Here is a 26727-nt window from a genome sequence, read left to right on the forward strand (position 1 = left end):
TGCTGCAATTTTCGATGAATATGAGATCTAATTTGCTGATCAAAGTGCCGCCCCATTTTTCTGAATTACAGTAACTACAACCAACGTGATGATCGAAGTTGTTATACAGTACAAGTACATTTGTATGCATTAACATTTGGTATGTGTCTAAGCCTAAAACTGTTAAGAATCACAAGTGTTGTGGATTGTTGCCATACAAGTTATTTTTTTTTTTTAGGTACATCCACTATAATAATTAAATAAGAATTAAACACAAGTGATTAAATCTTAATACAGTCATGCGTTGTTGTTTTGAACACGGTCTTTCTGCTGTGAAATGGAACGTTAAAAATCAAGAGATGTTTAAGGTGCCACTAATGTGTAGCTGACACTGATATTCGTTGGTGGGTTCTATTGAAGATGTAGGACACCCTGTAATATTCAGAGATGTTTATGGAAGCCAGGTTATGAGTGCAATGGTGGCGGAAATAATAGTTTTGTGGTGTATAACCGCTAATTTGGGTAAACTTTTGAAAGTAATGCAAAGCTATTTTATTAGGAATGTATGACTAAGAGCGACTGCAATGGTACGACTAAACTCAAAGATCAAAGACCAAAAAAAAAGATTAAATATGAGTTTAATCTGTATTGTGACGTTATGGGGAGAAGACCAAATTTGGTCGCGCGTAAAACAATTTTACGCATGAAGACGGGCGGAAGTATTATTTACGTTTCATTTCTGCGCGGAATTATAAATTACGTTTCAAACGGGCGTAAATATAAATCACGTCTGTTATCGAGCGTAAATATAAATTACGTTTCGTATGGGGCGGAATCTTAAATTCCGCCCGTTGATCAGACGGATTCCAAATGACCACTCGAAGAAACGTAAAAATAAATTCCGCCCGAGTTAAACACGGTCACACAGCACGTGTGAGATCAGACGGGCGAACATCTGGTGTCCGCGTGATGAATTGTACGGACGGACATCTGCTGTCCGCGTGATGAATTTGTCATGCGTAAAATATTTTTACGCCTGAGACGGGCGTATCCAAAATTTCCGCCCATTAGGTTTTCATTAGGGCGTACTCTTCATGTCCGTCTGATGAAATCGGGCGTACTCTTAAGCAACCGCCCCTTCCACAAATACCGCCTCTCCTTCCCAACCACAACCCATCTCTTCTACACGAGCCTTCTTCTTCTCAGTTCATATTCTTCCACAGTTCATATTCTTCTTCTCTTCACCGCCCCTCTTCAGTTCATATTCTTCTTCTCCATTCCCATCTACCAACCGCACAAAAACCCTAAAAACTCCACAAAAACCCTAAAAACTCCATTATAAGGTATGTATTTTCTACTTTCTTTATTCAATTTGTGTAATAATAATATCATGTATTGTATTTTTTTGTTCGAATTTATTTAGGGTTTTTACGTTGAAAATTGAATCAGACTTTATTACTAATTGGATATTCATATTGGGTTAATCAAATCTTATTAAAATTGGGTTAATCACGTCTTAATCCAATAGTATGTTAATGTTAATGTTATTACTTTTGTTACTGTTTCGGAATTTAATTTAATTTTTTGTTTTATTTAATAGTTATAAATATTAATAATTGGATAATTATTTTTTGTTAATTTAGTTACGTGATTTAATTTAATATATTTTTTTGTTAATTTAATTTCGTAATTTAATTTATTTTTTTGTTAATTATAAATAGTTATAAATATAGTTAATTGGATAATTATTTTTTGTTAATTTAGTTACGTGATTTAATTTAATTTATCTTTTTGTTAATTTATCTTTTTGTTAACCGTTTGTTTACTTCTTCGAGCTGTTAATGTTTTTAAAAGCAATTAGGTTCATGGGCATCTCAATATTAGAAAATAATTGTTTCAAAACAGAGAGAATACTCACGGTCATTTCCGGACCCCATCCCGTATGATATTCACCTTCCACTTCCGCCTGTTTTGCCGAAAACAACGCAACTTCTTTACTTATTCCCTGTAATCGTTTTTGCCAGGAACTCCAAGACCGCTCTGGTTTATCCGGTAAATGAGCTTCAATATCATCCTTGATACGAGTCCACAACGCAATCTCTGATTGATCGGATCCAACACCGGGATCTTGAGATATTGATAAATGAATTTTACACATCGTGACATCTTCGATTGTCGTAAAATTTGGACCTCTTGCTATTCGTGGTGGTGCCATTAAAAACGATTCGATGAAAATTTTCAAAATGATTTGAAATATGGAAAACTATTTTTTCTTCCTGATACTATTTTTTTCTTGCCGAATACAACGAATGATATGAAAATGTTAAAGGAATTCATCTGGTATATATAGGTATAAAATAAACCCGTTATTAACATTCAATTTCAAACGTTCGAAAAAGATAAATATCTTACCAACGGTCAAAAATCTGCTACGCAATCTCCAACGCCAACGTTCGAAAAATTTATCATTCTAACGTTCGAAAATTTTCATTTCATGTTTCATAATTTTTCTGATAACAGTTACTTGGCGTAAAAAAAAAGTCCGTTTGAGAGGGGCGGAATTTTGGTGTCCGCCCCAGAGAGGCGGAATTTCGGTGTCCGCCCCAGAGAGGCGGAATTTTGGTGTCCGCCTGAACATACGTAAATTTGGTTTACGCCCGTTAACAAACGCAATTTAAGTTTACGCCTGACAACAAACGGATTTTAAATTTACGCCCGACTATATTAGGATTTGGGATTTGGTCGCGACTAAATATGGTTTGGGTTTTGATCGTGGGCTGGGTTTTGATCTTTACTCCGTCCCGCTGCGTTAGAAAATCAACCCAAATTTTTAGTCTTCCTCGCCCACTGTGGATGCTCTAAAGGACCAATATGTGTATCGAGAATTTTTTTTTCTACCAGAACAGGCAAATATAGAAGTGTCGATACATTCCGATTGATATTTAGAAAATGTTAAATGACCCAGCTTTGGACAATGTGAAATAGCCCGTACCGTTGCGGTACGTGTGATTCCCTAATCTATATTATAAGGAATAATGGTGTTTTTCTACATTGATGGTTATATACATTTTGGATACATAAGGAATGGTCCGGATATAATCTACATTTAGGGGACATAAAGAATGGTCCAGATTTTACCAACTTTTAGGATCTCTCCCTTCCTTTTAGCCCCCTTTCGACGGTTCACTTTCCTGTTTGACTTTCAACAATAATTGCTATCCCCATTACTCTTCCTCACCGAACGCTGAGAAAAAAACGCACCAAAGAGTTACGTTTCATATTCTAAGGTATTTAGTGGAATTGAAGATTTGGTTATACCCAGTTTCATAGCGTTCATTTTTCGTTACACCCAGATGAATTAAGATATCTTTCTCACAATTTTGTATATTTACTTTCTGTCGAATCAACGAGGTAAGCCCTAGATATGTGATTCACTTTTTGTTTTTTTGTTTTTAAATCTTTTGATTCTCATTTCGATGTTCATATATTTCATGGATTGTTGTGTAGATAAGTATGTTTATTATTTCTTTGGTTTATTTTTACTGACATGAATTTGTGATTGGTGGTGGTAATTCGCAGGTTTTCTACTTTTAACTAACTTCAATGAGTTTCCAAATAATAGCAGTAAAATCAATGGTTGCTCAAACTTATAGAAAAATAGAAAGAGATTCCAACTCAACAAAATGGTTGCCCACAAATTCTGTAATTGAACAAAATGGCTTCCAATAAGGAATGGTCCATATTTTACCAACTTTTAGGATCCCTACCTTCCTTTTATCCCCCTTTCGACGGTTCACTTTCCCGTTTGACTTTCAACAATAATTGCTATCTCCATAACTCTTCCTCACCCAACGCTGAGAAAAAAACGCACCAAAGAGTTACGTTTCATCTTCTAAGGTACTTAGTGGAATTGAAGATTTGGTTATACCCAGTTTCATAGCGTTCATCTTTCGTTACACCCAAACGGATTAAGATATCTTTCTCGTAATTTTTGGTATTTACTTTCTGTGGAATCAACGAGGTAAGCCCTAGATATGTGATTCACTTTTTGTTTTGTTTTTTTTGTTTTTAAAGCTTTTGATTCTCATTTCGCTGTTCATATATTTGATTCCCATTTCATGGATTGTTGTGTAGATAAGTATGTTTACTATTTCTTTGGTTTATTTTTACTGACATGAATTTGTGATTGGCGGTGGTAATTCGCAGGTTTTCTACTTTTAACTAACTTCAATGAGTTTCCAAATAATGGCAGTAAAATCAATGGTTGCTCAATCTTATATGTTAGAAAAATAGAAAGAGATTCCAACTCAACAAAATGGCTTCCCACAAATTCTTTAGCTATTATATTAATCAATTCATTCTTCTTTTTGTTGAGATACCTTCTCACCCAGGTTAGATCTAAGTTTGTGGACATCTAATTCAAATCGTAGTAGTTTGTAACTTTTGATCACTGATTTTTCTTTTTCCCGTTAAGTATTAGTGCTAATCTTGGATTGCTGATTTTTGTGGACTGTTAGAATTACAATTTTGTGTGAAGTAGTCTCGGTGGTTAATAGTAATTTTGTGTTCTTATTATTTTGTATTAATGGTTTTATTTCCTATGCTTAATGTTTCCATTTGCTTTTTTTAGGTTTCTTAATAGAAGAACCTGATGGTCGTATATTATGAATATGAATAGACCGAGAAGAAATTCTTAACTATCTCACCTTTGGTGATTAACATCACGTTAAGATGAGATTTTTTCCCTGTTTATGTTGAATTTGGTTTTTGGTATATTTTCTAATTGAAAATCAAGGAAAATTTGGGTTTATGTATTGCAGTTTTTAGATCGAGCACCTTTATAGGATAACCATGAATAGAAGAGTGTTTATTCTCCCAAACGCTTAAACTTCATCATATATTCCCTAACCAAATTCACAATTTTTGTTGAGAAAAAGATATCTCGCCATGCACCCGTATCCCAGTTGGACTCTGACAATCCTACAACTGGAAGTCGGGATCGTATGGCCACCTCTAATTCATTACCTGACTAATGACTATACATGTTGTATACAAGTGGGATAAAAGTGGAACATTACCCCCTCAGGTAGTGTGAATTTTCTCCACATAAAATTGTTTTGTTCTACTATCTTGCAAGTGGTAGAACCATTCATTGTTCTGGAAGAGTCTGGACAGCAGGGAGCCAACATGTACAAGAACACAAATTTGATTGTTAGGATAGTGAGAGGTTATATAGTAATTAAAAAAAAAAGACACGCGAATGAATTTGAAGAAACCAAGATATACTGTGGAAACATAACTATTGAGGCAACAAATAAAGTAAAATTAATATCAGTCGCGTTGTGACCATGATGTGATACATCCTTTGTATTATCAATTTTAATAGGTAAAGCTGTATATCGAATGTGAAGCAGCCAAGGATATTATGAAACTTAATTGACATTTATGTGTTTGCAAATCTAGAATGTTGAATTTATTCAAACTCGCCAGCATGGGAGACCAACATTGCACATCAGGTATCGGTTATTCAGGCCTAAGCAATGGGCTTCTATATGAAATGTAAGAATTTTCTATTTTAGCGTTTCCGTATCTTATAATAAACATATATACAGCGGTGCTGAATTAAATATACTAAGCATTCACTTTTTATGCATTGGCAGCGAAATCACGGATGAGAAAAGTCCTTCAGATAAAGACGGCATAAGAACCTATAGCGTACCCTACTCGAATAATCAGTGTCGGGATATAACATCACATTCATAGGTATGCCATTCGTTAGGCAAAATGGGTGCCAAATGTAGACACCGTGAAACACTACTCTGCATTTAACGGAATGGACTATCCTTACCTCGAGGAATGAAGAAATGCCTGCATATAATGATGCAGATGTATCAGGGATTGTATCACTCTTACTTGGCGGCAGAGTGGGTGGGAGAGGATTTGAAGATTGGATTGACTGGGAATATGGGATCTCCTTATGAAAGTTTAAAGCAACGAAACCAGGGTTTACAGTCATTTAAAGTTTTATATAACAGCTAGAAGAATGAAGTTATTAATGACAGATAGCATTTTTCCATAAGTACTTTTGTAGTATACATGGAGACTCTGTGCGAGATGTCTGCGTCCATTATTGTTCGAACCCATTAGGAGCTTAGGAAATTTTACAAATGCATTTTTATTATGAGATTTCTATGATGCATACAGAATAAAAATAGTATTTGGTACCAGTGCTTGGTTGCCTGATTAATGGATTTAGTAGTGAGGTATATCCCTTCTGAAAAAAAAATTAGGTAATTTTAAGCATACGCATACAAATATAACAAACAATTTTTACCTTTTCACTTACATTTTAGAACTTTCTTTTGGATGACACTCACCGATCAGGATACTACTTTTATCAAGGGATTTACCTGTGACATTTGCCATCTGAGTTTTAACATTCAACACATTCGAATCCAAAAGACATACAACAGTGGAGTACAAAACATATTTGGCATCTGAGGTTGGGATCAACACACAATAATATACCGACATTCTACCATGGAATCGATACTTATGGATAAAATGGAATGTAAACACAAATAAGAATTACGATAAGATCAAAAATCAAGAAGGTAAACACTCAGTTGGCTATCGGTGAACTACACCTTCTCGAGAGAAACATTTAATTAATATCGAAAATTAATTTTGATTCAAACACGCACAATGCGAGCATATAAAATCCGCTGACAACCAATATATTCAGGGCATAACCATTACAGGCACAATGTGAACATATTAATTGACATCTAAAATTGGCCATATTCTCAACCAGATGAAAAAGGAGGGGGTTTTCGATGTTCAACGCAAAAGAAATCCTATTTCCGATGACAAACAAAATTCCGTGCCATGTCATATCCTAATATATATATATATATATATTAAAAAAGTCAAATTAAAATTAAGTACTTATTAAATATTTATTTTTATTATTGACAAATTAAATGAAATGTTATATAAAATACGATCCGTTCACATGGTTATAATTAAGGCTGCACAGGAACCGACCTGGAACCGGTGTACCGGACTAGAACCGGAAAAAAAGGTCCGGAACCGAACTGGTACCAATATAGCCGGTACAGGGAACGAGAATCAAAAATAGAATCGGTGTAGGAGTGAGTACAGGTACCGGTTTTAAGTGAATTCCCGGAGGAACCGGACTAAAAAAAATAAAAAATCGGTGAATATAAGCCGTCCAGATATGTTAATCTTAGCCATTAATAGTAGGTCTAATCTATTTATCTATCGACTACTCTCTTCTCTGCTATTCTATTCTATTCATTCAGGTTTCTTTTCTCTCAAATTTCAACAGACACGATTCTTCTTTTCTCTCAACTAATCTATGCTTCACTTGTTCATCACCACCACCTTCTTCTTCACCACCACCACCAGTTACCAGTTACCATCAACGAAGAAAATCAGTTATTGTTTTACTTCTCTTGAATATTCAATCAATAACAACAAGTCAAGGTAAAAATTTATTCATCTGATTTAGAGTTTGTTCAATTAATTGCATGTCTATTTAAATTGTTCAAATTGATTTTAGATCTATGATCACTTCTTCTTCTTCACCATCTCTAATCGCATTTTAGGGTTTGTGATTCTATTTCTGGGAGATTTGGGGTTTGTTGATGCTGGCTTGTTGCTGCAATGGAAGAATGATGTTGTTGTGTATGGAATTGAAGGGTTTAGCTACGAATTTGAAGTCGAGAAGGAAATACAGATTGGGTTGTGTATGAAATTGAAATTTGATTTAGGTGGAGATGGATTTGTGGTGTTCATGAGATGAGGATAGATGGGTTTTTGCTCTAATGGATTGATTAATTACTGTAATGGATTTTGTTATCTCTTGATCTTGTTGAATACACACATAAAAGTGTGAATTTATTTCATTGTGATTCAGTACTTAATCAAAATTATCTCTTAAATTGATTAATCACTGTAATGGATTTGGAATTTTGGACTTTTTTTATGAGTATCAATGACTTTAGATGGAGACATAACTGCAGTGGGTAAAAACCCGGTACCGACTTGTACCGGACCGGTGTTACGAGTACAGGTACAGGTACCGGTCCTCAAAATGAGGTACCGGTCAACTCCAGGTACCGGGTTCATAAGAAACCCGGACTGTACCGGCCCATGCGCAACCCTAGTTATAATGACATAATCTTGACATTTTAGCGTCATTTTTTCTACCAAGCCCAACCAACAATGAATTTGAAGTTAAGATGTTGGTGACATTTTCTTCTTATAAATCTCTATACATTCCTACCAAAAATGAAGTATTCCGAAATACAAAACTTCACCATCCACAAATTTGAATTTCAACTGTTAATCTTCAACGGTTGATATTCAAAATGCTAGATGATGGTGGTATACATCTCAAAATGCTCTCATTTTGGTGGGAGTGTAGAACTTATAAGAAGAACATGTCAACAAAATCTTACCTTCAAATTCATTGACGGTTGGATAAATAAAAAAACGACACTAAAATGTCAAGATTATGTCATTATAACCATGTCAATGAATCTTACCCCAAATAAGATAGGGATAGAAAAGATAAATCAAACATTAAATTGCTCTAACCTCATCCGATCCCATTATTATTGGCGCCGAAAAAGAAGATAAGGAAACGGAACTATGAACAACAGATTATAGAGAAAACATTTTTAGGGTTATTTTTGTTTCGGTTCCATGGCTTCTTTGTTTCTCCCTGTTTTCTCCTCAATTATATCTGCTTCATCCTCTTCTTCTTCTCCATCATCACCACCACCAAAACAAGGTATTGAAATAAGAGAATTCATTTTTTAAATCATCACGACTTACTCCTGACATGGTGTTCATGATGTTTTTCAGTTAAATTGAGAGAAGATTGGAGAAACCGTTCAAAACCTATACCTCCTGGTGGTACTTATCCTGCTAAAGATCAGTGCAGGTGCTCTCTCTCTCTCTCTCGTAAACCCCTCTTCTTCTCCAATCATGAAACCGTTACTTGTTGTGCAGTAAATGTGGATTATGCGATACTTATTACATCGCTCATGTGAAGAATGCTTGTGCTTTCTTAGGCGATGGCATGTCTAGAATTGAAGTAATTACTTCAACTTCACTCGTTATTTCAATGTTCTTATTCAATTTGGACTTGCACTTATTCAATGTTCTTACGTTTTCCAAAACTTGCACTACTTAGCAGTAAGTATAGCAAATTTAAGCTCTAGCATCTAAAGCTTTGTCAATATTTTTTCGTATCAGGGTTTGGAACCTGTGGTTCATGGTAGAGGGAGGGATGAAGACTCACTTGATGAAACTTATTTAGGGGTTCACGAGGAATTGTTATATGCTCGTAAAACTGAGCCTGTTGAAGGTACTTTCTTGCTTTTTATCCTTGTTTAGAAAGACTAGCAATTTTTAGTTTTCTGATTATGAGTTTGAATTCTAGGAGCACAGTGGACAGGGATAGTGACAACCATCGCGATAGAGATGTTGAAAGCAAACATGGTTGATGCTGTGATTTGTGTGCAGAGGTATCGAAAACACTGTGGTGAACATTGGGTGAAACTGGATTTTCATTTACTTGTTTAAACCAATTTAGTCGTTGTTTTTTAATTGGATGGCTCTTCTAGTTTGAGTGGATAGTGACAATTGTTTGCAGTGACCCAGAGGACAGATTTACTCCTAGGCCTGTCTTAGCCAGGTATGTTAAAAAAAATTGTTGTTCAAATGAAATGTTTCCTCTGTATTTGGAAGGAGATTTTGTTCCCAATATTGTTTGATCATTTTACATGTTCTTTTGAGATTCTGAAATTCTGTTCAAGTGTTCTTTCGTCTTGAATAGGACGCCAGAAGAAGTGCTGGCGGCAAAAGGTGTAAAGCCAACACTATCTCCTAACTTAAACACGCTTGCCCTTGTAGAGGTGCTTCAACTTCCCTTGCGGTTATGTATAGGAATATCAAAACTTTCCTTATCTTTATTGGTTGCTCTGTTTAAATGGCTTATTAGTATAAATAAAGTCGACAGCAATATGAGTTAATATTTTGCTATGTTGTGATAGCAAAGAATCCTGAACTTGGGTTGGTGTACTATGAGATTCTTTTTTATTATTTATGTGAACAGGCCGCAGGTGTAAATCGGCTTCTTTTTTGCGGTGTGGGTTGCCAAGTGCAAGGTATGTTTGTTTTATCAACATGTTTTTATGCTCAGTTTCTTCTCCTTTTTTGTGACTTGTACCATGGTAATGCAGACTGGTTTCTTAACCTGCAGCATTAAGATCTGTAGAGCAACATTTGAACTTAGAAGAGCTTTACGTGCTTGGCACGAATTGTGGTAATGATTCTTTTTACATCCAGTTCATCATCTTTTTATACTCATTGATTATCTGGGGCATTGGGAGATGAGAGGTTACATGTAAAACAAAAAAGGGGTGCTGGTTTAATTTGTACCCACATGTTGGTTATATGTCCTATTGATACTAAATCTGCCTTTTCTTACAGTGGATAATGGAACTAGGGAGGGCCTGGAGAAGTTTCTTAATGCTGCTAGCACTGAGCCGGAAACAGTTCTTCATTATGAATTTATGCAAGATTACAAGGTCTCACTAATCAACCTTTTCTGGCCGCCACCCTTAATGATTTATTTTGATTCAGCTTCTGTTGCTAACCATAGTTGGCATATGTAATCTACTGTATCTTCTTTTTTCTCCTTACTTAAGACTTAACGTACTTTAATAGGTACACTTGAAGCATTTGGATGGCCACATCGAAGAGGTAATCTTGCCTGCAGATTCTGCTCTTCCAGAATAATAAGTCTTTCTTCAACGCTCATTTACCCAATAATCATAACGATTGACGCAGGTTCCTTATTTCTGTCTACCAGCAAATGACTTAGTTGATGTTATTGCCCCGTCTTGCTATAGGTGAGTTTCTTGTTATTTATTTTTGTTGTATTTGGTACTCTTGGAACAAGTAATAATTTACATCTCGCATATAGCCGAAGTTCATTCTGATACAAGTAATAATTTGCATTCAGATTGGTTAATTGGCTATTGTAAGGTTGTAGTTCTGAACTTCCAGTTAACTGCTATTAAAACTTACTCTCCCGTTCATGTATTTCCCTTTGCAGCTGCTTTGACTACACAAATGGGTTAGCAGTAAGTTTTCCATTTTAATTTATTCTCTTTGAAGTGTTGAACATGTTTTTGAGATTGAAACCTCCAGGTTAGGACAACCTGACCTACCCCCAGTGCAGCCTGATTGGCACTCTAGGTCAGAATTACAGAGACGACATCTCGCAGTATATGTATGTCAGACACAGAGCAGTGGATTGCTGCTAACCTGGATGGAATTGTGTCTTCTTTTTTTATCAATAATGAAAATATCTACTGGATATCCTCATATGTTTTATACTCCACAGGATTTGGTGGTGGGATACATGGGTGTTCCTAAGTATTCAGGAGTAAGCATGCCAAAGCATCCACAGTATATAACGGTCAGGTAGTCCCGCTCGTGCCAAATTTCAATTGTTTTTTAGGCTTTATTCTAGTCTATTATTTTTTATTTCTTTATTTATCTCACACTGATCACGCTGTTTTGGGATAAGCTTTTTCTAATAACTACTTTTGAATTCAGAAACCAACGCGGTAAGAAAATGCTTAATCTGGTAAAGAATCTATTGGAGATTACACCTACAATCAGCACTGTATGTTTGCTAATATTTCTGTTGGGGCTAAAAAACAAATGTAAGTGGAGCTTGACAAGAACTGAGTTGAAATTTGAATATCCAATTTCAGGGTGATCGCCGCCCATTTGTCATGGAGACAGTTAAAGCTGATGATGCTGCAAAAATGGGTATTAGCACCATACTTTTTTTCCTTCAGTTTTTACCTTGTAAAGCAGATTCTCTCCCAAGTGCTTTTTCTTTAACATTTATTCTTGGTCTTCAGGGAAAGGCCCTTCTCAACCTGCGCCTAAGTTTGTTGGGAATCTAATCGCGTTTATTCTTAACTTGGTAATCACACTAGAAGCAGAACTATCAGTTGCTAGCCCCAAATCCAGTTTTAATGCTTATGTGGTTTATCTCCTCAGATTGGTCCAAAAGGTTTGGAATTTGCGCGTTATTCGTTGGATTACCATACAATACGTAACTATTTGTATGTAAACCGCACTTGGGGAAAACAAAGGTGAGTAAAGTCTGGTATAGCACAGATCAGTTTAATTGCATAAAGCGATTGAAACCACCTCATCTTTTGATATTTTTGAGTTTTGATGATACAGAGCTGATAAACATATGCCTTCATATGCCAAAAAGATTGTAGATCGGTACAATAAAAATGGGGAGATTGATCGGTTTCTCTCCAACAACTAATTACTCAACAAAACATCCAGTAAGCCCTGTCCTCCCTTTCAGAAATAGTTTCATGTTTCTGAACATAATTTCCAAAATAGGTGTTCTAGAAGCATGTTTGAATTCCAGGTGCGCAATATAGTTTTTTATGAAATATCAATGACCACCATGTTCTGACACGTAAAACCCCTCTTACCTTACTGCCATAGTGGAATTCTGAAGAACCTCGTGATATGAGTTTACACTATTGCTGTATAAGTTGCAACCTAGAGCTCAACCAACAAGGAGTGGGTATACAGTAAGTTATATAAGTAGCATCCTTGAACTCAACCGGCAAGGAGGTATATAACTGGCATCCTAGAACTCTACTCAACAAGGATTCGCTTCAAGTCTTGTTAGTAGCATCCTAGAACTCAACCAACAAGGAGATAAGTTTTTACAATATAGTATATATAACTGGCGTCCTAGGACTCTACCCAACAAGGATTTGCTTCAAATCTTGTTAGCCACCTCCTCAGATCTCTCTCTCACTGATGGCACACGATGTGGGACGGAGAGGTTGCCTCTGTTTGCAGGGCATGCAAGGAAGAGAGCGGAGGAAATACTACAAGTGATCAATAAGCTTCAGTCTCTGCAACCACATACAACCTTCTATATTCTTACCATACATGTGCCGATGGAGTCTCATGACTTTGACTGGACATGGTTGGCAAAGAGACCACAACTCCGGGATGGATATCAAAACCAACAGGCCAGCCTAAGCTATTGGAAACTGGATGTTGCTCTTGTTGATGGGCTATTTGCCGTGCAGTTATGGATATGGGATTGCCTTCTTTTTGAGTGACAAGGCATGAGAATTAGGTTGTTCCAAGTCCAAGTAGATACCAACCAAACTCCTAATATGAGAAGTCCAGCTCAAGAAAAACACAAAACTTAGGGAGGGTGTTCTAAGATCCAACTACGATTACCTTGTCTGCATAATCTTAACCAGGAAGGTTTGCTCAGCCTGGATCTTAAATAAATATCTGATTAGGGATGGATAAATCTTTTTCACTCAACAAATATGAGATGCAATCTATAAAAGAATTTAAACTTTGATCTAGGCCTAGAAACATTTGCTTGATTTCCTCTGGCCTCTGTATTTATTTAATTTAACAGAAAAAGTTACAACTAGGCAAACGTAATATATCTCCTCTCTTTCAGTTCATGGATCTCACTGTCTTTGCCTAACTAATAGTGTTGGCAAACAAAGAACAAACACAGTCAGTTCACATGTTCTCACATGCTGTTTAGAGTTGACATTCGCCACGTGTCTTCATCTTTTTTGTTGTTTAAAGAATGTTCACACCTATCGATTCTCAACAGTTGTTATGCATATAACGGTAGCTAGCCTTGATCATGGTTCTGCACTACTTTCTTTCATAACATATCTATAACTGATTCGACCAACTTCGGCTGTTCCTTAAATGGAATTGACTCACTGGTTTGGTAGACAACTCAGTGGTGGCAAAGGATACTCTCATGCTTTCAGTTTCATCAGTTGACAATTGTAGAAAACAAAATTAGTCCACTGTTTACTCCATATCTAATTGGGTCGACTCATTCATTACTACCGAGTTTTAGTCTAATGAGCACAGCATCTTTTTGTCCTTAAAAAGCTAATAGTCTAAGAGAGATTGTCTGATAGCTAGCAAGCTAGCTAGATAGATATGTAGATACAATTCATCAACACTCATGTAAAATTGTAAATCCCGTTAAGTCAAAATTCATCTATCGGCACCACATTTGTTTGTTCTCAATTCACCAAATCCTTTATTTACACAAACAATTCCCACTCTTAGGTATCGGACCACAATATCATGGTCGATGTGTCGTCAATTTGCTTCATTGGATCAAAATTAGATGGTAGTTGGAGATTTACTGATCTAGTGGGTTCATTAATTGGGACCATAAGACTTTCACTAATTAAATATTATTAAGTACTAAATAATCATTTATGAATTAATTTAAGTTGGTCAAAAGCAAGTATTATTTAGTGTTGAGATATCTCACTAGTGAAACCTACTTAAATTATTTCTTGCACATGCTATTATTGCATTTTTGGTAATCCTAATTGACCCTTTTCCCTCATTAACTGTTCATTAGGTTCTTAATGTATCCCGAATCAGAGTTTTATACAGTTTAAGGGTTATCTGTTCACGAAGGAATGGTTAGATCTCTTCATCAAATCAAAGTCGGTAACTGTTATGTTAAGTTGGTTGATTGTAATTGTTGTTTATCTAGTCTTTCTTATAACCGCTGCAATTTCTAAACTGAGTCAATCTTGTAACTCTGCAACCCGATTTAAGGTAATGTTAATATAATTGGGAAGACTTCGTTCATAACTATATTAATATTAATATAGTTGTTATATTATAATGGGTTCTTCTTTTTTTTTCTTAATATAAATTTTTCCATTTCGAAAAAAAAATAATATAATTAAGCTTTTCCCAAAAAATAAAAAAAAAAATCACGTGTCACACACTCAATTCTACTAACCAACTGATTGTTTACTCCCACCGATAGTCCAACGAATTTGTGACTAAAATTTGTAGCTGTTGAAAATAGATTTGTTTAGCGGACTCAAAAGATTAAAATGGGCCTATGTAGCATGCTACTAAGATTTTCTCCTATCATTCGGCTCGAACTCGAAGTATATGACTAAGCTAAGTTTTTAGTGTAGGTGAATCAGAGATTTGTGTATTTATGTGGTGAAATAAATCCAGATAGGACAATGTGGCAAGTGATGGAGACATGGAGTATGGACCAAATTTTTTAGGTTTTCCCTATTTCCCAACCCCATTTTTCCTACTTCCTCTCCTCTTCACAATTTCCAAAGTTAATCTAATTTTCATTTTTGATTTTTCCTATGTACCACCTATAAAAGTCAAATTAATTCTAACTATGAGTATTATTCCGTTTGTTGTTGTTCCTTTTACTACTGTTCTTCTTTACTAACCTCTTATTTTCGATAACCCTAAAAATTAAACCCTAAATTAGACTTTAATTATTATGATACGCCTATTCTCCATCTTTTATTATTGAATTCTTAGAGACGTAGAAGAATCAATTGGCAATTAAAAATGTCGACGTAGAATCTCGACGTAGACTAAATATGGAAGATCGAGTTCAGACATAATCGTTTCATACTTTCATCTATGAACGACTAGTTCTTCCTGTTATTATAAAGTTTAGTCTTTTCTATGTACAAACTGGTTCATCTTTTAATACAATCAAAATCTTCTAATGCAATAAAAGTAGCTAGGTAAATGATCATACATCATCACCTCCAGTCCAAACTTATACTAGCTAGCATATACCACTATCTTGTATGGAAAGTTAATCTCCATGGTAATGGACAATTTAAAACACGTTCTCTGTTTGTACATATTTTCATAAACAGTAACCTAAATTCGGTTTACTTATTCTGTTATTCACAGTAGGAACAAAAACGTAGGGAAATAAATCAATACAATTTATATAGTATGTTTCAGTTTTGGGATGCTTAGACAAGTGTTAATGGCCGTCGATTATGACAACAACATTAAAACAGACTTTGAACAGCACTTTCGTTACACAATCACACGTTCATCAAAATACGGTAGTAGGTTTGAATAATTAGATTAAAAAAAAAATCGGCGTGATGGCCAGTTGGGGAAGAAGAAGGTGGATCTGTTGGGAAGAAGACGGTGGTGGAAACAAAGAGTAGGGTTTTTGTTTTGATCTTAGGGTTTTTAGTTGTGGGTGGATAGAAAATACGTAGGGTGTATGAAACAAAGTCAAAAACAAAAGAGGTTGGGATTTAGGATATTCTAAAATTAATTTGGATGGTACTTAGGAAAACTAGGGATAAGAATTAATGTGGATGGGAACTAGGAAAAATTGGGTTAGGAAATAGGTAAAATCATTCTTTATTGTAAGTTCTGTACACTATTGTATGATGATAATTTGGTTACATGCATATGATATGGCGAAATCTCACGTGGTTTGATCTTTTCTTTATCTATTATTAAAGCTGTTCATGTGTTTCGATCTCAATGTTGAATAAGTTGTTTTACTCTGAATCTAGTATAACATATGACCTATGGATTTTAGGTTAAATTTTGTTTCCTAAATTGCTGAAATGATGAATCTATTAGTCTCTGACATGTTCTTGTTTTCGTAAGGTGCTTTATTAATTCTCCCACTTGATAACTATTCACGAACATCAACTTCTTCTATGTTTTCTACGTACTTTCTTTCTTGGTCAAAATACAGTTAGTTATGGTTAGTTAAATATAATTGTTTTTGTTGGTAGTTCGCTAGCGTTGGAATATGATATATATATATACTATATTGCATGTTGATGGTAGTGCTGATAAATGGAAGGATTATGATCAACGCTTGAGATGGAGTGTCGGTAAGCGATGTATAACCCGGTAGGAAGAAGAGACCGGAGTTTAGTGCAAGGCATGTGTTTAAGAAATTAGTATAATAATAGATAGTTTTCCTTAGAAGTAAAAACCTTGCAAACACTTCTACTTCTGTATTCAAGTTTCCAAGAAAAGAAACAGAAGTGAAAAAATTGGCCCTTTGTTTTTGGAAGGATCACTTTATGGATACCGAGCGATTGCAGACGTGGAATGCATGCATTCATCCTCAAAATGCTAAGTCCCAACTATGTGATTCCTCTCTTTTAAAGGGGAGGAACCTAGAATTGCATAATCCTAAAGGTCGCCCGTTCGTAGTAACTAGCTAGAAAACCTAAAAAACTTGCATCAAAAAATATAACACGCACACCAAAGCACAACATTTCACGCACGTTTGCTAATGTTTCTGATTACATATGAAAAGTAGTGCTATAAACCATGGTAAGAACATTATCTAAGAACTCTTGGAAATCAGTTAGCAGATGTATTCTCAAATCCTATTTAACTTCCAATACTACTTTGGGAATTAGTTAGCGCCGACGCTATCAGTCACCTTAATATGGGTGGATGATCACAGCCGTCCATATGTACAGCTTGTATACGTTTTCTGCTGTGAACATATTGTGGTCCTAGACATCTGACCTGATCGCACCTAACCGAGAAATAATGCAACCGATCGAACCGCTGCAATCATTCGATCGTGTTGACATTTTGTTTAATGAAGTTTGAATTGGGACCCATTTAAACGTTGTATCACGCTCCTGAGTGATTCTAAGTAAAGTGTTTAATCATAAAGAAGTTATTCGATAACTAACCTAAATTATTTGTTAGTTTGAAAAATCCATGTGAAAAGGCCTAAAAAACTGGTTTAGATATATGTGGGTGACTTAAAACACATCTCACTAGTTAGTCCATGTTCACAACCCTAATTCCTCCGTTTTTAATCAATAACCCTACTTGAGATTTGGGCTTTTATTTTTCCCTTGTTTTAATTCTATCCATTGAAGCTCTAAACAAATACACTAAAATTACTTGAGAGACTAAAATTTTCTCTGTTTTGTGCTAGATAGAGAATGAAGGAGTGTGTTGTGTGCTTAAAGCATGGAATGGGCGGCACCTTATGGATCGCATTTGGGGAAGAGAGATTGCAAATATTATATCGAACAAATAAATCGTATTCCTTAGGCAGCTGATGGAATGCTTTGGTAGCAGCAACAAGTGTAAGCACCTAACGTGGTTGGTTATTGTAAAATCAAAGAATAACGATGACGATCATGTAGACGATGATGACTTGAAAATCCATTCAAACCGTCTCTACCGACCCTGTTAAACCGAATCTAGTCGTTGGGAGACTGGTCAATACCAGTTAGAATGAAATCAGAAAATAAAATAGATAGAACGTCCAGGTCTCCCGCATTCGTTATCATTCTCCATTAATTATTCAAAATCATCAAATTACCTATTAATCTTGTTCCTAATTATGTGATATCCAATTAATTTTGTCCTTTCTTGAACTAATAATGTTTGTCACTGGCATCACAACAAAAATTCAACTCGAGTTTATTCTCCTTCTCTTTTTTTTTTTTGAAGCATTTTGTATTTATTTTTATTCAATTACAAACATTTTTTTAAACTAAAACTGAATCATATATTCCATTATCCGCATTACTATTAAAACCGACCCATTTTGGTTAATGATTTTTAATCAGATTATATATTGCATTCATCTTCTACGGATTAACCCATTTTTTTAGCTCTTGTTTAGTAAAATATGCATGAGTAAACTCACAATATTATTGTTTAAAACTAGATTACCGCAATGCGGTTGGGGGCCGACCGAAGTTTCAGAGTGCTACGGTGGAATCGTAAGGGTTTTTTGTGATAGTTTTGTAACAGTATTTGCAACAATTTTTGTAACATTTATTTAATAACATTTATAAGTGTAATATTTATGTGATACTTGTTTTCTAACAATTTTGTAATAACAACAGCAGCTTTAGATGGTGTAGCTGAATTTTGCTGGTAATCAACGGTCAGGATCAAAATTAAAAGTTTAGGTGGCGGTTTTTTACCATTTCCACGCCGTAATTACCGTCAATCGGCTCGACTTCCGATTGTATTGTGCCTAACCATACCCGGGATTGATGACTCTCCGATTGCCGATCTAATATAGTGGAAAAAAGACCAATCGGCGTTCAATTTTTGCGGAAAAATAAAATAAAAAGTATTGCATGCAATTGTGTTTTTAGCCGTATAGGGAACACGCAGAAGGACTACCTTCGCACGTCCAATAATTTAAGTTAACGGTATCTTATCTTTTCTCAGAATTTCGAGCTCAAAGCTAGTGGAGGTACGCTTATTGCGTCTGTGTCAGCAGCACCTGTTGTATAGTCTGTCGATTCTTAAAAATGGGTTAAAAGAAATTATCTTGAAGAGAAAGGTTTTAATTTGATGTTTGATCCGCTATCATTTAGTTTAGTGTTTTCTTGTGGCTTATACTTCCTTTCTTTTCTATATTTATTTTAATTTTATGTCCATACCAGTGGGAATTAATCGCAAAACTCTACTAGATTTACGGTATCGAGTGGTATATATTCTTGCAAGATTTTGACCAGAAAGATATGCTCAGAACTCTCCGACAGAATGGCTTCCTTTGTGCTGATATATAAAATCTATTTCCTCCGCCATTTACTTTGCAATTAATGTTAATCCCATAAAATTTTGAATTTATTTGACGATATAAAAATAAAAGAACGATAAATATGTCTCAATCGATAAAGATATTTGTTGGTAGGATTAATTTAAGGTTCTATTTCTTTCATATGATTTGGAATAAAACCATCTCCTAAAAGATATTTGAGGAAGAATATAAGATTTTCTCATTAATTAGATTTAGTTATATAATTATAAAATCAATGAGTCATTTCTAGTAGGTTTATTATTAGTTAGTCAAAATATATTTAGAGAATACAAACACATGATGATGGGAAAAGGAGCAAACGTAGAGGTGCGCTAATGATGGTCATCATATTATATATACAGTAGGTCTCAACCCGTGTCATAACAGCACGGGAAAAGATACGTGTTTCAAATGTATCCATCGATTTATACATGTCGTAATTGTATGAGAAAAATCGAACCGATTGATCCAAGTCTAAATATTCTGAGGAGTTGGTTAATAAACATGTCCTTATCCTCAAATCTTTTAATATTGTGTAAGTCATACAACCCTTTGGGACAAACATAGTTAATCGTTAGAGTAAATCCTATGGGAAATAGAACATTACTTCGTTCACTACTTTAAAAAAAATATCATCAAAGGTCATTCACCAAACTTGTAACAAAACTAAAAACACCTAAAATTATTTTAAAATCAATTAGATTAATCTTGTAAAATATGTTAGCATTAGAATTTAATTTTCTCTTTGATATAAATTGTTGGGTTCCCAATTTACATAGATTTGTGTTTATTCATTTTTCTAAATTTTATAATAATATTTAATTCTTGATCCATTTCTTTTCTTGTCTATTTACCTATTATCATGAATTATTTCTCAAGCATGCATAATTACACGAAGTTGGGGAGAAATGACGAAAACAGAAATCATGACGAAAAAAGCAAAATAAAAGAGATGTGAGAAACTTAATCGATTACAATTAATTCACGCGTAGTCTTGCATAATCCCATGAAGTAGGGGAAAAATAATGAAAGAAAGAGAAACCATGACAAAAAACGGGAATAAAGAGAGATGTGAGAAACTGAACCGATTACAATTAATTGGTGTGTAGCCTTGTGTTTGGTCAATTTTTGTATAGGTTTCATTTTTCTTCTTGCCCTCTACCCGACAAATCTTAAAATCACAACATCTTGTTTTTTGGAAAAATCTGACCTTTAAAAATTGTTTTAATTTTAATAAATAAAAAAAAAAACAACTTGAAAAATTGATTACAAAAAAGAAAAAAAAAATTGAAAACTATAATCAAATTAGAACAAAACAAAGAAAAATTAACCAAGGGTGACCAAATAATTTACGTATCTTAGGACACCTTTTCTCACCCTACTGCCACAACTTCTTCCACCACTACATTATCGTCACCACTCCACCAGTCTCACCAATACCCACCACCATTTTCCCCACCGCCGATCCACCACCACCACCCACCATCACAACCACCATAAGTGCTTAATTTACCTATCTTAGGACCCCTTTTCTCACCCTACTACCACTACTTCTTCCACACCACATTATCGTCACCACCCCACCAGTCTCACCAATACCCACCACCATTATCCCCACCACTGCTCACCATCACAACCACCATTAATGCTTAATGATATGGTTAATATCAAATAAATTTATTATGTATCACCAAAATATATTCATTTGATTAATTAAAGAAACATTTATTATGAAATATCAATTGAACATTTATTATTAAATTTTAATTAAACGTGATCATTTATAGCGGTAGATTTTGCAAGTATAAATTTGATAGTTTTTTATCTAGCCTAACTTGTCCAAACTTTGTTTTGTATTCTGGAAATGTAATCAATTTTATTTTAATACTAAAAACCGTTATTTATTCGATCGGGTACTATAAATAGCTGGGATCCCATTTGGGTGATACAGCGGTCATGATCATATTGTCTTATATGATTTAGTATCCTCCTCAAAATATTTGTGTTTTGTGCTTACCAGTTGTGTTAAAAAAATCCAACTACATCTATCACAATAAAATGTTACCCATTTTGTAAAGACACAGAACTATTATTGTCCACTACTATTCACTAACATCCACCACCTTACGTAAAAATTAGTCACGCCCACTATTTTTTCCACCATCAGTAATGTTACCACCTCCACCACTCACAAATACCCGCCACTATTTCCACACCCCACTGCTTCTTTCACTACCACCATTAAAAATTATTAATATGATTTTTAACAGGAGTCACTGTAGTACAGTGGTAAAGTCATTGGGTGATGATACCAGTTACCTGAGTTTGAAACTCGCCAAAAATTAATTAATCATTCACCATGAGCAATTAATAGGACACTAATTAATAAAGTATTTATAATGGTTAGTTGAAAAAACCACGGCCGTAAATTTATCCCTCCTAGACAAATCTCGGCCGTTCTTTATCTAGCCTAACTTAGCCAACCTTTGTTTTGTATTCTAGATATATGGATGGATGTAATCCAGGATTTAGGGTTTAGTTTTACTCATATACCATATTCTTCTTCGTCAAGTATTCTCATGTTACCTGGTAGTCCTTCTTGTAATTTTCCCCATCCCATTAGCATCTCTCACATCTAAATATAAACCGACAGTTTTATTTTATATCAATTATTCAACTAATGTTTTACGATGTTATAGCTCAACTTACTAGGCTTCCAACTAGTTTCTTGTAAATATATCCTTTATCCAATAATTAAAAAAAAAACTTATTTTAATCAGGTTAACAAAAAAAAAGTTTCAACAAATTAGAGGAAGAAACTACAGTATAACTTCTATAGAATAATATGTATTGGTCTCCATTAGGCATTAGCTCATGTGAAAATTCCCCACCCACTTCTTCTTTCTTTCACAGTAAAATCCTCTCCATAACCGTTTTTTCCAAAAAACTATCCAAACCCAGTTTCTTCAAAAAATTTCTTCTTCTTCAAACCTAGATTTACTAGGATTTAATATGATATATCAGATTTTTCAAGTAAATTTGGGTTTGTAATTTTATAGTTAACTTCCCTGCTTTCAATAAAAATCACTTTGTGATTAGGTTTTAGAATTTTTCCTTTATGTTATTGTTCTTCTGTTTTTGTTATTTTAATGGCTATTTCATGCCTTGTCATAATTTCAATTCTAATCGCCATTAGTGCGTTTTATTATAGCCTATGTGCTCTTAAATTGAAATCCAATGGGAGATTCAAGCATATCTTTGAAGAAGATCGATTCCGACATGACGATGATCAAGAATTATACAAAGAAGATTAATGGCTATCGGAATGGGTCGTGCTTACAATGATTAGCAGAAACTGCTTTGACGGATTTCATCTCACCGAAGAAGAAGTCTCTGAATGGTTGAAGAATAATCAAAATACCAGTATTCAGATTTGTCATTTCCATTTTATTTGGTTTCATGTAGATCAAAGAATTCACATTCTATATTGGTTATATCAGTGTCCAATGTATTATGATGAAACAGAAGGGTATATTTATCTACCACTTCTGCTATATAACAATCCAAACCTCAATCTGAATGAGGTAATCTAATAATTAATTCTAAGGGATTTTTAAAGCCCCTCTTTCCATCAAAAAAAATAATATTCGACCAAAAAAATTTAATATTTTAAAGAGATATTATATCATCTTATATAGTTATAAAGAATAATTCCTAGTTTGGAGTTGAATAATAATTTTGTAGTCATATTATATTATTGACTAAAATACAATGCAAATACAAGCACTCCAAGTATCAATCACACTTCAACACTTCTGTTGTAATACAATAACGTAACTCCGGGTCTTTTGAGCGTACTAAGAACTATTAGGGATGAAATATAACTTGATTCTGAATTAATATATATGAAACCTATTTTTTATTTTTCTAGTAGCATTATTATTTTATATATTATTTGAAACCTTCTTTTTAATTCCTTTATGATTTCAAGAAGAAAAAAAAAACAAGCATAAGTTGGTTATGTTTCAAATTATAAATAAATTAATCATAATAATTATAATAATTCAGTTGTCTACGTTGTATTGATTATCTTTCGATAAGCTTAGTTTTTATAGAAAATTTACCTCATTATGGAATCTCCTTGCCCTTGGTTATATTTTAATAAAATCCATAAAATCTTTTAGTTTAAAAAGGATTAACCACAAAAACTCCAAACAAAAAAACAAATCCCTAAAATAACAAAACTAATTGATTGAGAAAACCAGTTACATTAACTAAGTGACTTTTACAATCGCGTTAGAGAATTTTTTCGGTTCTTTCTGGAAATAAATTGAGATTTAATTTGGATGATGTACATACCACAACTTCTCTTTGTTAATCACTAGTATAACACACACGCGTGATGCGCCTGCCGTTCCGTTCATTCAGTAATTTTTTTTCTTTTCGTGTAGTAGTCAATAGTCAAAGTCAACACTCGGTCAATGGTCAAAGTCAACAATCAATGCCAAGTGGTGAAAAGTCATTTCAAGCTAATCTGTAAAAGTTAATTACAACTAAGATCGAAATGTTTCATTTAATAACATTTCAATCATAAATATCCTATTACATCAAGAATGTGTACTCGTAACTCATAGCTTTCAAAGACTGAAAGACTTCTTTATACACAACATTTTTCGTGTACGTTCCCTTCTTCTTTGTAACGACACCTTCAATCACTAATATTTTCGGGTTGCTACTTGACACTCCTCTCGAGACAGCAACGTACAGTTGACCATGGCTGAACATATGTACAGGGAAAAAAATACATGTGTTTTCGATCGTTTATCATTGCCCCTTGTTTATTGTAAAGGCGAAACACAAACGGATCGGAAATTGTTTACGTTTAAACTTGTATGGAAGCTTCATATTTTCAGGTGGCTCAAGTGACATCCTGTGAATGAAGACTTGTGTACCTATGGAATTCCACTAATAGCTACAACATTTATACAATTTGGAAGAAATTTTTGGTTATTAACTTGGTACCATTACATAAACCATTCTTAGCATCAACATTCCGGTATAACATAATATGTGCACCGATCTTCAATTTCAAAATGTGTGATGGTAAACCCCCTGGAGCAATGTTTTCAAGTATTCTTGTTGGTAAAGACCGTGTGTATCGACGTCCACATAATCAAATGAGTAGAATATAACCTCTTTTCCAGGAAATATGCCAAGTACTCGGTCATTAATCTTCTCGACGTACTCGTTCAATGGTGTGATCAGTGCCTTGTTGACTATGTAGTCTGTATCTCCGGCATTCTCCACCAAGTTTGGAAATGTTACATCTATAAGCTGAGACAATAAATCGTCACTAACCCATGGTATGACCATCTCTTCAGGAACATTTATCATCTCATTAGCAATGCAAGGTTCGTCTCCATCACCAACACGAATCAAAAACTCTGAATAAGATGCATCCCCGTCTGCACGCATATTCTTCTTCAGATGTAAAACATGTAATTTTTTCCACAAATGTGATCTATTAAGAATATAATGTAAATCAATGTCATTTCGAATTATTCGTTTAAAAGTTAGTTATCAGAGTTCAAGAAATATTATGTCTTACTATCGCATATTAATGTAGAATTTTTTACCTGCTAAGAAATGCATCGACTGTTTATCCCCTTGTACTCCTTAGAATCACCAGTAGTACCTGGCTGAAATCAACTCCCATGATTAAAATCTTTCCACCAAATGGTTTAGTAATGTATGTGATATCTCTCATCGTCCGATAAAATGCTTCCAAAGAGTAGCGATGCACAATTGTAGCTTCATCCCATATAAGGACGGTAGCATGTCTCCGAAGTTTAGATTTCTCTGATTGCTTTATCGTACGACATATTGAAGTTGACGTCAGTGTCATCGGAAGATGAAACCTTGAGTGTGTTTCCCTCCCACCAGGTAACATAGTAGCAATAATTCTCGACGTGGTTGTTGCTATTGCAATACCATCAGTTTTCTTGACAGTCGCCAAAATAACACGATACAGAAATGTCTTCCCAGTACCTCCCGGACCATATATGAAGAAGACCTTGCTTTCTTTTCGCTCAATTGATCTCATAATTGTACTGTAGGCCCTATATTGGTCTTCATTCAACTTGTTGACAAAAGATAGGTGTTCCTCGAATATAGGAATCGACAAATCTTCTTGAATCAAAATTGAAATCTCAAAGTCTTCATCCAATGTGCCTACAATCGGTGGAATATCATACATGGATATTACTTTGTCGTGCTGCTTAAGTATCAAATTTAACTCATGAAGAATACGAACTGATAAGGATGTCGTGTTTGTATTGCTTGAACTCAAGTAATCCTCGACCATGTTGTTGGGAAATTTATCCCATAATTATCTCACGCCCGTCGGATTACAAAAGGCCAAGATAGTGGCGAATTTTCTTCTTAGAGCCGACGACATCTTGACTGTTTTTGCTTCATCCAAAAATGCTCTCGCACTCTAGTCATTCTCTAAGAGTTCCAACTTTTCAGCAGTTCTCTTAAATGTCCGACATCTATCTCCATCAATAAACAATATATCATCAAAAGAAGTCGGACTTCTAACGTGGTTCAGAATGTGCCTTAAGAACCACACCTCTAATACACATAAAGGTACTGTATAAACCCTTCCAATCGCATTTTGTGTACTCCTTCTTCTTCTACACTCTTCGGTTTTTGTATCCCAAGAGGAGCATTCCGAAAATTCACGGTATAACAACTCTCTCGCTCTAGGATCGCGAGCATTTTTCACAAAGAAATTTGTCAAAATTATTCTCAAATTCCTTTCATCATACAAAATTTCACCTAATGTTTGGTAATCATAGTACCTAACACTCTGTTTGTTGGGAAGATGTATTTGTAATCTCACTAACGAAGGATCGACCTTGTAAAGAGAAAAGCTAAAGATCTTCCACATTGCCTCTTGAGCAAAACCCCATCTTGCATTAATATACTTTGTTACCTCGTCATGGTCTTCTGGTTGCACTCCAAAAGATACATAATCTGTATCCTATACACATACTTGTAAAGATATTTAATACTCCACACTACTACAAATTTCTACGTTTACGTGACAATCATACTTCTGTAATAACCAAGGGTTATAAAGCACAATCATCCTATTGTCTACTTCAAAACTTGCACTCTTTTGTACGCGTCGTCCATCATTAGGTCTCCTGTAAACAAGGTATGCATCTTTTCCTTGCATA

At 34.7% G+C, this 26727-nt stretch overlaps 2 protein-coding genes and 1 long non-coding RNA gene across 4 annotated transcripts; 2 read left to right on the plus strand and 1 right to left on the minus strand.

Moving 5' to 3' along the window:
• Positions 1-3160: 3160 nt before the first annotated feature.
• On the plus strand, positions 3161-6058 carry LOC113333779. The gene is made up of 4 exons (XR_003352352.1): positions 3161-3390; positions 3559-4000; positions 5443-5538; positions 5640-6058. It is a non-coding gene; the product is annotated as an uncharacterized LOC113333779 (long non-coding RNA).
• A 2559-nt stretch (positions 6059-8617) lies between these two features.
• On the plus strand, positions 8618-14770 carry LOC113333710 (7-hydroxymethyl chlorophyll a reductase, chloroplastic-like). Of its 2 annotated transcripts, none has more exons than XM_026580140.1 (20): positions 8618-8800; positions 8875-8953; positions 9022-9106; positions 9268-9379; positions 9455-9539; positions 9668-9709; positions 9851-9929; positions 10130-10181; positions 10277-10339; positions 10507-10604; positions 10744-10779; positions 10867-10928; positions 11135-11162; positions 11426-11505; positions 11641-11710; positions 11802-11859; positions 11955-12019; positions 12097-12191; positions 12286-12395; positions 14501-14770. In XM_026580140.1, the coding sequence occupies exons 1-19, from the start codon at positions 8713-8715 to the stop codon at positions 12374-12376; spliced, it is 1368 nt and encodes a 455-aa protein (XP_026435925.1). In that variant the 5' UTR covers positions 8618-8712; the 3' UTR covers positions 12377-12395; positions 14501-14770. The 2 variants fall into 2 exon arrangements, with proteins under 2 accessions (XP_026435925.1, XP_026435926.1); XM_026580141.1 differs by lacking the exon at positions 14501-14770 and adding an exon at positions 12565-13872.
• Positions 14771-24571: 9801 nt separating this feature from the next.
• On the minus strand, positions 24572-25847 carry LOC113333638. The gene is made up of 2 exons (XM_026580062.1): positions 25179-25847; positions 24572-24964 (listed from the first exon to the last, which is right to left on the minus strand). The coding sequence occupies exons 1-2, from the start codon at positions 25845-25847 to the stop codon at positions 24572-24574; spliced, it is 1062 nt and encodes a 353-aa protein (XP_026435847.1).
• Between the last annotated feature and the right edge of the window lie 880 nt (positions 25848-26727).

The sequence above is a fragment of the Papaver somniferum genome, unplaced genomic scaffold (genome assembly GCF_003573695.1).
Source record: "Papaver somniferum cultivar HN1 unplaced genomic scaffold, ASM357369v1 unplaced-scaffold_133, whole genome shotgun sequence".
Lineage (NCBI taxonomy): Eukaryota > Viridiplantae > Streptophyta > Magnoliopsida > Ranunculales > Papaveraceae > Papaver > Papaver somniferum.

Bases quoted from the DNA above. Each gene is read 5' to 3' on its own strand.
- LOC113333710 (XM_026580140.1), top strand. From the start codon at position 8,713: ATGGCTTCTTTGTTTCTCCCTGTTTTCTCCTCAATTATATCTGCTTCA. The intron at 9,380-9,454 runs GTACTTTCTTGC...TTTGAATTCTAG, and splicing joins TAAAACTGAGCCTGTTGAAG to GAGCACAGTGGACAGGGATA. The intron at 11,163-11,425 runs GTAAGTTTTCCA...TATACTCCACAG, and splicing joins ACTACACAAATGGGTTAGCA to GATTTGGTGGTGGGATACAT.
- LOC113333638 (XM_026580062.1), bottom strand. From the start codon at position 25,847: ATGGTCGAGGATTACTTGAGTTCAAGCAATACAAACACGACATCCTTA. The intron at 24,965-25,178 runs GTACTACTGGTG...TTACATCTGAAG, and splicing joins TGGGAGTTGATTTCAGCCAG to AAGAATATGCGTGCAGACGG.